Source organism: Mixophyes fleayi, chromosome 4 (genome assembly GCF_038048845.1).
Source record: "Mixophyes fleayi isolate aMixFle1 chromosome 4, aMixFle1.hap1, whole genome shotgun sequence".
Classification (NCBI taxonomy): domain Eukaryota; kingdom Metazoa; phylum Chordata; class Amphibia; order Anura; family Limnodynastidae; genus Mixophyes; species Mixophyes fleayi.
The window spans coordinates 165492675-165507890 of NC_134405.1; the positions used below are offsets into that span (position 1 = coordinate 165492675).

At 36.7% G+C, this 15216-nt stretch overlaps 1 protein-coding gene across 6 annotated transcripts in view; it reads right to left on the reverse strand.

Moving 5' to 3' along the window:
* ATXN7L1 (ataxin 7 like 1) overlaps window positions 1-15216 on the reverse strand; it is a 97443-nt gene that overhangs the window by 13225 nt on the left and 69002 nt on the right. For 5 of the 6 annotated variants that reach the window (XM_075208786.1, XM_075208789.1, XM_075208788.1 and 2 more), the window contains 6 exons: window positions 6210-6469; window positions 5242-5324; window positions 4179-4435; window positions 3307-3499; window positions 2030-2151; window positions 361-1291 (listed from right to left, as the gene is read on the reverse strand). In XM_075208786.1, coding sequence (XP_075064887.1) covers window positions 361-1291; window positions 2030-2151; window positions 3307-3499; window positions 4179-4435; window positions 5242-5324; window positions 6210-6469 — 1846 coding nt within the window. Of the gene's footprint in view, window positions 1-360; window positions 1292-2029; window positions 2152-3306; window positions 3500-4178; window positions 4436-5241; window positions 5325-6209; window positions 6470-12037; window positions 12336-15216 lie in introns of those variants that run through there. The other variant, XM_075208792.1, reaches the window with a different exon arrangement.

The window sequence follows — 15216 nt, forward strand, 5'->3', positions numbered from 1 at the left end:
ATTCTTATTATTATTCATTCTGTCTCATCAGTACAAGTTATCAGTTATGGCAACTGGGACTTGGAAACTGCTTATTTAGAGCCCCCAAATCCACCAGGCAACTTGTTTTTAGATCTAGATTGCAATCTCTGCAGGGCAAATACATTTACTCCCATATTTTCGATCATGTACAATCATTTTACTTATGTATGACTTTCATTCTTGTGAAAAACTGCGCTGTGTCACAAATTATACCCACATACAAATTTTGATTATACCGCTCATTTACGGTGGAAAGAAAAGTTATGGACATACAATTCTAAAGATCTACAGTGCAGGAGAAAAAAAACAATATAATAAAGAACCAATCTATAAACCTACCTGTCGTGACATGGAGCTATTTGGGGGATCTGGCACAGAAGATATAAGGTTGGTGGTGCTCTTTTTGTGAACACTGTTCATCCCAGGCATTTTAGTGATTTTACAGGCCTTACTACTTGCACTAGAGTTTTTACGCTTTTTTCCCTCTGATTTGTCAAAGGGAAGAGGCAGCGAAGACACTGCATTGTGCACTGCCAGTGTGTGCTCCCCAGTATGGTGCACCAGGGAAGGCACTGACAGGCTAGAGTCAATACTGCTAACAACCATGCTCATATGTTTTATAGAGTCCGTTGAGCTACCAGATAAAGAAGTCCTTACTGGCGGTTCCAGTTTGGCACTGATTGGGCTTGTTCCATTGTTTGCATTGTGCACAGACACATTGTTATAGGAAGAAGTCGCCTGATAATTGTTTATCGTCGCACTAGAATTCAACACGCAATTTTTCTTGTGGGACCCTGAAAACGTAGACGAGGAGGACGTCTGCAAAGGTAAAGAGGAGGAGGAGGTGGAAGAAGGCGTCTGAGGCTTTTTCTTTTTGTTACTTGAAGGCTCGTCGCTCCGCGAAGACAGGTCTTTTGCTTTTGATGATTTGCCAGGCTTGGATTTTGGCAGCTTGTGTGATGGTGAAGGGCTGGTGGTCGGCACAGGAGAAATGGCTGAAGGGGCTTTGAAAGCAGAGTCCATGATATTCAGTGTGTTTGTGACATGGGGGAACGCCGTGGTGTGCGATGTGACTGAGTTTGTATCTGACGATGGAACAAAGGACGCGTTGGACAATATATATGGAGAGGTGGTTCTGGAGTTAGTGGGAGGTGAGGGGAGGTATACGGAAGTGGGGCTGCTGAAAGGCTGCAGGACAGATGCAGGGAAAGGGCTGCTGCTATGTGCTGCTGGAGAAGGCATAGGACTATCTGCGGCTGGAGGAATTTTTCTTTGAGGGGGACAAAAAAAAAAAAAAGATAAATATATTAGAACCTCAGAACTGATACATCTATTAAGTGAAAATATTTCTAACAATGAAGAAATATGTTCAAATACCTTGGAGTATTGTAATAGGTATCCCCACGTGTAGTGTAGAATACAGTGATATCAAGAGTCAACTGTTTTTTCATATTTTTCTTTGACACATCTATCCATATTTAGAAGCATAAAACCTACACACTATGGGGGGTATTCAATTGTCCATGGGTTCGAGCGCGCAAAAACTATTACCGTTAATATGATAATCTCTTGCTGGATTTCAGCTCGCATGAAATCCAGCGAGTAAATTACTGTATTAATGGTTTTTCCGCGCAGGATTACCATAATAACGGTAATCCTGCGCGGACCGCTGGATTTTCGGCAATACCGCAGACAATTGAATATGCCCCAATATGTCAGAATAAAGCCGTTTATTAAAGGAAGGAGATTCTCTGGTTTTAAAATGCATTTGCGAAACTTAACATAATGATTAGTTCTTTCAATGAAATATGTGTGCTTTCTAACTCTATTGTTTTTTGTGTTTTGTTCACAAGTGACTGCAATTTACCAGGTTAGTCTGTTTTGAGTAACTAAAGCTAACATGGCAAGTTTTATTAATAGAAGTTGTGTGTTTTGCAGCACTTTTTCTGTCAAAGAATGATTGAATCAGGATATAGCAATAGACCATATTTACACACTAATCACTTACTTCCACATCTGAGAATTCAAGTGTTTCTCCACCATGGAATTTAATGCAAAACGAAATCGATCCCACCGCCTATCGAACACATAGTACCCTCTTCCCATCAAACGACTTCCAAATGAGCAAAACTGCAAATCAAATGAAATGAAGAATATATGTGAAACAGGTCTACAACCGTTTAAACATATTTAGATTAGTAAACGCAGCATTTCTACAAATAAAACACTTGTACCATACATTGGTATAGTCATTCCTATGAGTGAATGAGAATGCCTTCTCTGATATCAGATTCCTTCACTAGTATTTTACAAGCAAGTTAGATTATTATTAGAATACAAGTTAACCCGTGCATGATACTCATGCATTCTAGTCAAATCAAGCTACTTAAGGTGTTAAAAAGGTTCTTGTCATGCATTTGGGCCTAGCCCAGGCCTCTTCAGGGGAAGAGCGTTACTTCCCGACGCAAGCGCCCTTTTTTAACGTGGTTTTGTCCACATGTCACCACCTCATCATTTTTCTCCATCACCTCATCCTTCATCAAGCTACTTAAGGTGTTAAAAACTCCCCACTGTCACCCCCGGCAACCACCAACCACTCCCAACTGTCACATCTCCTTCAAGAAATATATAGGTCAGTGTATAACTCTGCCCAGCAGGTGGCGCTGCAGCTTGTTTTTTTTTCCCCACACACGCCACTAGGCTTATATATATTAGAGACTAGGCATTTATATAGTAGATTATAATTATTATGTAACATCTATCATATATACTAAATCAATCATGTCAGAAGACAACATGCAACATTTCTGCATTCAACTCTCTACATTCCGATACTATAAACAGTAAAAATCATTGCATACAGGGGTGTTTTTCTTAATTATTTCATGCGTTCCACCTAGAAATTTATTTTCATTGTAAATGATGCAATACAAGCAGTTGGAGACAAATAGAGATGGCTCATTCTTGTTCATGGCAAAAGAAAAAGCTGGCCACATACAAGGATCAGACCAGGCAATTTACTTTTGTATGATGGCACTGCTTGGAAACCACATAATCTTATATATATATATATATATATATATATATATATATATGTAATATAGTCCACAAAGCGTGAACAATCTACTGACTGTCACTTAATACTTTTACCTGAAATAAACCAAAACTACTAAACAAAGTGTTATCGCAGTGTCACAGGAAATCCCAATGATGTCACCATATGACATCACTAAGATTGTCTGTAACCCAGGGGCAGGGGTTAACGGCCGATAGGAAAGTACATACCGCAAGAGGTTTAGGATGATGCCCAGAGTAGTAACAGTCTAGTTTTTCTGCCTCTTCAACACCTTCTAGTTCCCCTTCATCACTGGAGAGACGACTGGCCAGATCCCCTGCCGCAGTATTAATAGTGGTTTCGTGCACAAAAGCACTGTGGTTTACTGAACTTGTGCTGTTTATGATATTTGCAGAAGATGGTCTGGAAAAATAAAAAATGCACAGTTAGCTGCGATGGACATCATCATATGATTTATTAGTCCTGGATGGTTTCTTTATAAATCTAACAATTGCCTTTTATATTCTGAATAATATAATGTTTATAACGATCATCATTTGTTTGTCATAAATAAAGCAGGAATATACATAGAGGCTAAAACAAGCATATTCAAATACCGTATGTAACATAACCCATAATAAATAAATCATTTGTACATGTGTTCCCACATTCAGAGAACGTTGATTTTGTATTTGTCTTCATGCAACTATTACTAAATGCTCTTCTCATTTCCTCCTCTACTGTTTACCTATTCTTATCAGACTTTTATTTCCCAGGTATAGGAGACAAAGCACATCTCTGGATAGAACTATGTACAACTCAGGCAGCACAGAAGAGTTGCATCATATATCAACACAACAAAAAACACCTGTGCCTGAAGGTATATATACATGGTTGTAAGGCAAGAAATGAGGTTAGAAAGAAAGGCATGTATTGAGTAATTGACATCTATCAGTCAATTAAGAAGGGTCAAACCCCTATATTTGCAGACTGGAAGTCCTTCATATTGTTCAGCAGATTTTCAGATTTAAATACATTCATTTTCCACATTTGCAATATCAGAATAAAAGGACATATTAGTTTAGGGAGACATTGTGCTTACCTTGGTAGGACAGAGTTTGGAGGTCTGGCTTTTGCAGGAGATGTCACTTTTGGTTCTGGAGCAGAGCCGGCAGACAGCCCAGACGACTGATCTTGTGCTGGTGCAGGCTGGTTCTGATGCGCTTCTCGTGTATTTTGTGGGTGCTCTTTGTCTTTTGTGACCTCTTTTTCTCTCGATCGAGCCTTGTGTTCAGCTAGGAGAATATCAAACGGTTTCTTACGACCTGGGACTGCCCGTCTGTAGTTAAGGGAATGTGTCTAATGAGCAGAGATAAATGTAAGAAATAAATATTGTACCAGTTATATTTATCTATTTAGTCTACTCACAAACTGTATTAAAAAGACAAAAAAGCCACCTGTGCTTCAAAAACTCCTGTATATGTAGTAATACGAAAAAGAAGAAAAAGAAAAAGAAAAAGAAAAAGAAAAAGAAAAAGAAAAAGAAAAAGAAAAAGAAAAAGAAGAAAAAGAAGAAAAAGAAGAAAAAGAAGAAAAAGAAGAAAAAGAAGAAAAAGAAGAAAAAGAAGAAAAACTAGTGTGCTTGGGCCTCATTTGCATGTCAAACATACTGTAATAAAGCCATAAAAATACAGTGAAGCCACTCAACACTTGCCACATGCTACAGTTCAGTCAGCCAAACTAACATTGTTGTGTGCAACCCCCAAGTCATCCAATCAAATATTGAACTAATATAATAGGCCTACGGGTCCCATCACAAGCTCTGAGCAACATGATCTACTTCCAATTTAGCCACACATGGGCACAGCCAATATGAACACAGTTCCAGTTATTCCACAGACCAGATGGGGCCTGTTAGTATGGTAGGAAGATGGCTGCACAGGTATCAGTCATCTCCTGACCAGATTTACAGTTGGGGTTTTATTTTTGTTACATTGATAAAAATTACATTCTACTATATTGCTAAATATATGATGATTTATTGTGTTTAATTTATAAATAGTTGCTTGTTAAGAAAACGGTCCATGGTTTAGGCAATAACTCTGTCATTACATATTAAAATGTTTCTATTTATCTTTAGTGTGTAATATTGTGCCAATAACTACCTTGCAGGTTAGAGATCTTGTACACGGCTTCTTTGTCTCAGGATCCAATACTCCACAGTGTTTATTTGGGTCAAATTCTCTCTCTAATTGACAGAAGATCAACAATTATTAAACTTTTATACTTTCACTTTGACCCATACCAGAATAAAATACAATAAAATAGTATGTAGTAGCATACACACACACAAATATATTATATATATATACACACATACATATATATATATATATATATATATATATATATATATATATATATATATATATATATATATAAAAATGTATATACACACATACACGTATATACACATACATACACACATATATGTAGTGCTCATAGTTCTATTGTATAGCCTAATATTAATTTAGGCTTAAAGCCTAAAAAAAACAAAAACAAATTTGACTTACAGCCTCAAATGTTTGAGAAAGCAATGAGAGGGAGCAGCGGTGAATACCAGCAAAATATTTGAACCTAATATTCTTCCTATTTCAGGGAACTCCCCATTCTCTAAACTTAGATGCAACTGTCGACTGTTCTCTGTTTAGTTAATGTCACAGACAACTTAGTTTTACAGATCACTGGGCAACTGGGGTCTCTGTAAAAAAAAAATAATGATCTTCCCTAAGAAAGAGAAGTGACTAAAATAAATAAATAAAAATATCTATGTATGTATCTAAGGACAGGAGTGAGAACCACTGTTCCGATTGCCTGGTATTTTGAAGATAAAGCCTGCATCCGCAGAGATATATATCTGCAGATGCAGCTTTATCTTCAAAATCCCAGCCAATCAGAACAGCGGTTCAACTTCGCACTCCTGTCCTCTAGGCAGAGTTTGTGGATTATTTCCCAGAAGCACTGGCTGATATATCTGATGCGACCATTGGAGTTCCTTGTGGACTTCTAGGAAACCACTGAATTAGAACGGGAGTAGGCGATATTCTGAGATTTACCCAGGCACTGCACTCACCAGAAAGTCTTTTGTAAGGCTTGTTACTGCTTTTGGTACCATTTTGATGCTTTTTGTCTAGAGAGGAAATTCCTTTCCCATTCAGTATCTTTTCCGGTGAAGGCGGAACAGGTTTCGGTACCAGAGACTGCTTTGCTAGAGAGGATACTGAAGATGCTGCCGTAGAGGAAGAGTTGGCGGTTGAATTCATTTTAACATTGGCACCATCTGGTTTTACAAGATTTGGGATTTTCTCAAGGCTCACTACAGGAACAGGGCCGCTAGAAAAGAGAAAAGTTCACATGACACACAAATAATGTACATATTACACTCCCAGTAACCACAGGCATCAGCAATATTCCCAAACTTATACAAATGTGAACCACATTAACACTTTGTGGCAGTTGGTGAAGCTTAACCTACAGATGTCAATCTGCCAGTTTCATTTTCTGTGAATAATGCAGAACAATACCTTAAAAGTCATCTCAATAATAAACTTGTGGTATTGTAAGAGCTCATGAAGTGAAATGTCAGTTGGCGCCCATAACAGTCATCACAACATACACAAAATGCAGGTGGTGCTTAAATATCAATATGTAAAACCACAGAGTGAACCAGCAAGTGACAATGAAGACACAGGGAGGAGGGAATCCTCACTATAGTAATCTATAACCTCCTAATGACATGTATTGTAAATAATGGCATAATGGCATCACTTATATTCATTACTTACATGTAATATTGCAAAACACACACACACTATATATATATATATATATATATATATATATATATATATATATATATATATATATATATATATCTATATATATCTATCTATCTATCATGGCTAATGGTATAAATTGGAGTCAACATTAAGCAGTCATCCCGTGTGTCACAATCCCTAGGATGAAAATTGCACAAAAATGCCATCAGAATTTACTTTCACATTCACACTGTTTACTTTAAGTATCTAAGATCATCCACATAACGTTGAGATTATCTATAATATGTTCATGCATTGCAGACTTATTAAAAACATGTCTTCATCCAAACGCATACTTTAATAGTAAACCCTTAACTATCAAAGTGGCAAGTGTCCAATTCCTGGACATTGTGTCATGAGTGCATGGCACTGACTGGTCAAAATAGGATCTCCTATGTGCCTTAATTGCAAGATTTTAAAATTCTCCTGTCATCAGTGTTATGAGAATCAACTTTTACTTGTGCCTTTTCTGGTATGGCGAGTCAGTCAGGCCCCCCTGTGGTATGGCGAGTCAGTCAGTCAGGCCCCACTGTGGTATGGCGAGTCAGTCAGTCAGGCGACCCTGTGGTATGGCGAGTCAGTCAGTCAGGCCCCCCTGTGGTATGGCGAGTCAGTCAGGCCCAGGCAGCATTGTATTGAGCTATGTTTACAAATGCACGACGATATGGACAACCAATCACATTTGCAGCAAGTCCCAGAGGTAACTTAACTACTGGTACCAATTTTTACATGCCACCAATGTTATACAAGTTAAAGTCCACAACTGATCTTAGAAAAATAAAATACTATTAACAGTATTAATAATAATCACCACACTTGAAAACCTAACCCTGCATACTTACTTTAATTGAAAAAAAATAATAGCTAACACTTGTACCCTTTTACAAATACAAACAACTTTAGCTGTAGTTTCTCATTAGATTTTCACCAAATTCAAATAATCAAATAAGCCTTCACATCTCAGAACGTCCTCTGTACACAGCATATTCTCAGATTGAGTCATTGCCATATTCTCATTACATTTTCTTGGCTACAATAAGGCTGTGCATATCTGGTGATTACAAAATAATAGGAGGCTTAAGTTAGCAGTTCTTAATTCTAGTATAAATGACTGGTTTGTTTGTGCATCAGCCATCTAGTTGCAAGCTCTTTTAAATGTATGGTAACATGATCAGGTACAGTAGGAAGTACCAACCCCCTTAATGACAAATTGGGCTTTTAGGTAGTCAAGCAACCACACAAGGCCAGAACAAATAAACAATGCAGATCATAAGTCAATGGAAAGGGAGAAAAGTGCATGCATCAATGAGACTACAGTGCTTCCACTAGTAATATACATTACATTTGGCTATGGCAAATACATATTTAGTAAAAAATTCATTTTAGTGACAAAGTAGATATTTTGTTTATGTGATGTGCAAGCTTTAATAGCAGTAGTGATATTTTTCCAAATAAAATTCACAATATCCAAAAAATTATGTTAAAGCAGCGTGCAAAGGTTCGGAGCCGCAATATTTTTTCAGCGTTAACTTTTAAATAATATCTTGACAACTGGTTTCATAGAATGGAGTATCTTATATAAAGTCATTCTTTTATAAAGCCATTCTAACACTTCATTCACTAAATATAAATATCTAACTAGATACCACACCACCTTCCCCCTATACCCTCCTTTGTCCATTTCTTGAAAACAAAACCTGATCAGCTGGCTACCATGTTTCTGACCTTGATTGTTTCCCTGCTTAGGTATGCCATATTCTTGGACTGGTTCCATTTGTCTCTTTTTATACAACATCAACCTATTATCCACTTTGATCCTTGAATTTTATTTGCCGATCTTCATAAATAAATGTTATAAAAATACCTAATAAGCAGGTAACTAGTACATTTATATTTTAAAGCTATAATACAACATGAGGCATATTCAATTAATTTACGGGATCGCGGCTGCACACATAAAGTGCAATTACAGTACGGTCACATTGTAGATTTCCCTTCGCAACCTTATGGGGCGAGAAGGAAAATCTGCGGTGTGTCAGGAAGGAGGCGGCCACATGTAGCTGCGATCCCGGAAGCTAATTGAATATGTCCCACTGTGTTTAAAAGATAAACATAATATGTTGTGTCCCTACACTTCTGTATACCAGTTTGTGTTTTTAGCAAAGGAATATCGCTTTATATAAAAAAAAAAAAAAAAATTCCCTTTGCTATATTTATCATATTCTATTTTATTTATTTTCATAATATTACTATAATATTGATTTACTGTTTCAACAGACTTTTTAGTATTAGACACAACATTAGAAGGCATTTAAATCACAAGGGGCTTCCTGGGTATAGCGGCAAAAATAAAAATAAAACAGGGGAAATATTATATGGGTAGTAGCAGCTGTCATATCATCTATTAGCAGATTGAAACGTTATACAGGTATACTGTACCTGTATATAAGGTATAGTCTGCTATACTCTCCACAGTGAATGATTTAAACATTGTTTTGCACAGAGAGTAGAGAATATAGACCAATGGTTACCAATTGGTGGTATGCGTGCTGCCAGGGGCACGTGCTGGGCGGTTCAGGGGTACTCCAAAAATAATAAGTAATGGCACATTGGAGAGAGGACATGTCTCTTTAGCTCGCGACAATTCAAGAGCTCCCACCCTCTGCTATTCTGTCTCTGATTGGGTGAAACAATGAACGTGACTGAAGTTGCTAGGAGACTGAGAAACTGCAAGAAGCGGAGGTGACGGCCGAGATGTGAATAGTTCTGTTCTATATCACCAGCCTATTATAGAGATTATGGTAACAGCCAATAGAGACGTCAGACTGTTCAGAAGACGGTGTAGGGGGATGTGTGAGAGAGACAGGGAAGACGATGGTGCAGGGGCATAGGTAAAAGAAAGTGTAAAGGGAGACACAGCTTAAGAGTGGGAATGTCAGGAATGCAGCCACCATAAAACACAAGTATTTAGGCAGTGAACAAAGGTGTCAGTATTTAAAAACAGCTATTTTAAAAACAAGGGGTACAATTTATAGAAATGAGTTCAAAAGAGGTACACAAGTCAAAAAAGGTTGGGAACCACTGGTATAGACTGGGAACCACTGGTATAGACAATCACATTCTGCTGTCTTACCCCAACCGGACTAGATATCTGGTCTTAGCACAAGAACATTGCAACAGCCAGGAATTTTATGGCATCATGGATATAAATGGACAGTTTTCTTTTATATATGCCTAATGATGATGATGATGATGATAATAATAATAATAATAATAATAATAATGCAAGTAACTAAACACAGGCTTCTGAGAAATAAAAAAAATATTTCAGCAAATGTTTTCAAGACCATATTTAAAAAAAAGTTACAAGGTCTTAGACTAACTAATAGTATTACTGGACATGTTCTCTGATGGATATATATAGACATTTGCATAAAATAGTTTTAGTCCTGCAATAAAGTCTATCAGTTGTAGTCATGTTATTAAAAAGAGTTATTGCAAACCATGGATGTAAATTATCATTCTAGGTACACACATGGAGCAAAGTCAGGCCAATTTGGTCAAGGATTACAAAATGGCTGACCAGAGATACCCATGTGATCTATTCCAACATCCCAACACACTCAAACATCATAGGTGGCATTTTATTTTCACTATAATAATGCCTTTTGTATAGACCATAACAAGACTTAACATCTCATTGGTGGCTTTTTAAAAAGATGGCTATTCGAGAGACAACAAATATGAAAGGATAAAGGTAAATTTAATAAGAGGTAGGATTTTCACTGTATAAAAGAACAGGAGATCTATGGAATGCCAAATTACCATTGCAACTTTGTTTGAGAATGGATTTAAGAATGACCTAAGGCGATATTAAAGCAGCAATCCCATGAATACTTGAAGAGTGTTTTTAATATAAATCACTGTGGCAGGCTACAAGAAGTTGGTGTTACCACTTTTCTTTTGTTTGATTCTGATTTGAGGCTGCTAGCATTCTGTCATGGACTACCATGGCAACCACAGTCACATGGTACATGATGCAGTGAGTAGAGAAGCTTCGGAACACCACTCAAGCTCTTTTTGCCTTGTATACTGTAAAATCCTCCCCTTCCTCAGCCTACCCCCTCTTCTGCCTTCACATGACATGCTGAACCTGTGTAGCTAGTAGCCATATTTTATGAAACCTATATAGATATTTTGAAAAGGAGACAATGATTAGTAGGAATATGGGTAACAAAAATGATTCTCCGATGCTTGCTTAAAAATGTACTTAACTTGCTATTTAAAGAAAAAAAGAAAAAAAAAAACCTATGTGGGATTGCTGCTTTAAAATAAAAAAAAGTTAACTTTGGTGAACTTTTTTTTTCTATGGGGTTAAATGTGTACAAGACCCCTTTAAAAATACAGGCTCACAGCTGAACAAGCAGCGGAAAAACTTACTCAAAAGTTGGTGAATAATTATTAGAAGTTCATAAACAGCTGCATTAAACTAGTGGAGTTAGTGTTATATATGGAGCAGTCCTTCAATTGTGTTCTCCTGAACGTGCACCTTACAGCACATGGTTTACTTATCTCACTCTTCATATAGCACATAAAATAATTAAGTAATAATCAAGTATTAAATGCTAAATTCCTTCTGTTCCAAATTGTCCATTACAACTTGGTAAAAATCAAATCACAGTAGGCTTCCAGGATACTAGATCAACATGCAACAATGACCCATAATATTAATGCAGAGCTGTTTATCAATAACATTAAAAATATGACAACTTTTTCTGTCTGCATTTGTCTTCTGAAAATACAATTGTTCCACTCAAATTGGTTGCATTTTTAATGTGTAGTGACTTATTTGTTGTAGACCGTAATCCAGGTCTCGGTCACAGTTTCTTTGGTAATATTACCCCATGGGTTGTTGTTGTCAGGGATGATATGAACAATGAAGATTTTACCTAGTATGACAATAAACCTCCCACATATTCACTTATGATTAGGAATAATGAATCAACGAAGGTTTTTCTAGCAGGTAATGAATTATTAGTAGAACTGCCTTAGGACCACCGAGCATCCTTCCCTATTAGCTCACCTATGCTGATTCCCTCCTGTCTTCTCTAGAGCTGATCTAATTTTCCTCCTCTAGTTCTTTCCACCATACGCTGCAAGAGAAAACAGTCTTTTACAATGTTCAAAAAGGAACTCTTGTCCAATTTCAACAAACAATACATGTGTACAACAAATAATGGCACATGAGCAAACCAAATAAATTGAACACTCTGATCTAGGTAGTTTCCTTATTAATTATAGCACATACCTAAATTGTAACAACTTATCATAGGCTAGCAAATGAGGGAAAACTTTAAATGAGCATGGCAATGCAGGTCTCTCCACCTCTACTTCTTACAGATGTAATGGGTTATTTAATGGTAGTATACTATGGGAAGGTAAAGCAAAAATGGCAAAGAAACGTTTTCTAAAAGCAAAAATCGCTTTAAATGTGTATTTTTATAAAATACATTCTATTTTTCCATTACGCTATTTAGTAAAAACCTAAAAAAACAAAGATTTTACTGGTAGTTTTTAAACAATCTTACTATATATGGAAATTTCCAGGCAATGCCTGCAAGATTTGCCTCTTTTAGAAATCTTTGGATTACTTTTTGTGTGGTCAATCTGTCTGACTATCCCACTGAGTTTCCTCCTGCTTATGTCTCCCTCAAGACTCTGTATGGGGTCCAAAGTAACTTTCTTCCTTTACATATCTTCACTTTACATCAGATATATATATATATACTTGTACCATATGCATCATTATCTATATAGAACACCCCAAAACATAGTGAACAAGTTTTTGTTCGTTGACCATACTGTCATATTATTTAAAGCAGTCAGGATGTACCCAGTGGGTGATTCTGGCTGAAGAGGTAATGAAGTGATGCTAAACGCCAATCATGTATCGCACTCTGGGCCCTCACTTCTTCAGAGTTTGTAGTGTCACTATGGCCAATTGTGAGATCAGCTTTTTTTTCAGTCAGGTGTCCAAGTCCTTTACATTATTTGCAAGTATTTGAGGCTAGCAGATTTGTTTGGAAACACCATATATTTCGCACCATAAAATACAAAGTAGCTCTTAGGAAATAAAATTAGAAGAGAAAAAATGCTGTGTATGGAACTTACTAGATCCCTCAAATAAACTGAGAAGTTTTGGTTTGCTTGCTTAGTCTAGTTTTATTGCATTTTTCAAAAAAATGCACAAAGCAGGTAGCCATACAACCAGGCCATACAAAACAAGTCAGCCCGCCCGAATTGTAGGACAATTTAACTCAGAGCTACATGGTAATAGGGAATCCAAAACAGAAAAAGAGATAAGGGTAGGACTGAGCAAGAGAAAGTGATGAGCAAGCATACAATATCGTACAACCAAAAGGCAAGAGAGGAGAGAGAGTAAGGGATATACAACCAACCCTGTCATATGACCTATCAACAAGCAGACTGGTTTTAAGGAATTAGTTATAGACATAAGACTCCATGAAAACGACTGAACTCTACCATGTTGCAACAATTTAGTTTGTCACTTTTTAGCTTGAGCTACCAACTCTTCCATTGCCACATCTCTCTAGTCCACTCTGAAATTGATGGAGGTTCGGCAGAACAATAATGGCGCATAGGTAAATTCTCATTGCAAATCAAAAAGTGGCGAAGCAAGCTTCTCTTAATAGCAGCGACAGATACTGTCAAAAAAGACAGAAAGGTCAACTTAGGGGTGTCAAGAACGGTCTTGCCCAGTCACCCTACTATAATAGCGAGATGCCTAGAAATTTTTAACAACTACTCAAATCTTTGTCGAAGTTCATCAAATTAGATCTCAAGTGGGTATAATAATGGTATTGCTTGGTAATTTCAAGCAACATGTTTGAAGGTTATTCTCTTCAATCTATAATTTGGGATATGGTACAAAATGTAATAAATAGAACAATGGTTGTAATACAAATCAGTTTGGTTAGTACCATTAGATAAATCTTCACAAAACAATTAATATTTTGACCCCCAGTAAGGAACTCTGCAGGATTATCCTATTTTCCACCTCTTGACAATTTTGGCTTCCTGCTTGATACATGTGATTCTGCCCCTTTTGGACTAAAGACATTTGTTTTTCACCAAGCCTTTGTCTCAGCAAGACATAGAAGTTCTGTGTTGTATGTAAAGGCAACAAAATAATAAACTGTCTTTATCAGCGTTTCCACTTTGAATTTTTATACCTGTGGGAACACTGGTTTCCCACAAGTGTATTCCCCTGTTTTTTCCGGTCCCCCGTTTCTACTTTTCATGTTAAAATTAATCATTTTATGTATGTACCACAGCATTTTAATAACAAACTTTGACGGGGAAATTTGACATTTTGAACAAGACAAATCGGTACAAAACAGGTTGAGACAAGGAAATCAGGAATTACACTGGTCTGCATACAAGTTTATCCAGTGCACATAATAATGTCTCATATGAAAATGTAACAAACATTAAACAACTCTACCTGTATACTACAAAGTCTTCTTGAAAAACATAGAAGATAGACTCAAGCAACATTTATCAAAAGGTACATATAGAGGTACATATAGAGCAATAAACTAAAAGGTCAGCAATGGGCCAAGTGATTCTAACCTTGGGAGTGTGACATTTTTAGTCAGGTCATTGAAGATTTTGAAGTCTCAACCAGTGATGTTTTTAGAGATCGTTGTACAATAAAGTGTTATATACTTTTTATACTATAGTATTTGGTTGTAGTATTTATTTATACATTCTGGATTACAACTCAAACATTAGTTTAAAATAAAGACAGCCAGTAGCCCAAGTAAGATTCTCTAGAACTTTATGGGTATCACCTTTTTCACTATGCCTAGAAGGCGAATTGCACAGAGACAATCCTAAGTAACTCCAATTTATTATTAAAGTACAGAATTTAATTCCAAACTCTTCTTATTGAAGGACTTACTGAAAAAGAATGAATAAATATGTGCATATGATATTGGTAAGCATGCTCCCTTACATGTATTCTCAAGACTTCTCCAGGTTGCACCTTCTACAATACATTAAGCAACATCATCATAAGCAGCTTAATTGAAAAACATGCTTATTATTATTAGTCTATGGAACCACCATAGTAATACCATCTGCCATATTCTTCAAAGAAGACCTTAACTGTAACGGCAGTAGAAAACCTCTACGATCAAAAGTAGCATTGCCAAAGTTACATAAATGCATCTCTCAGTA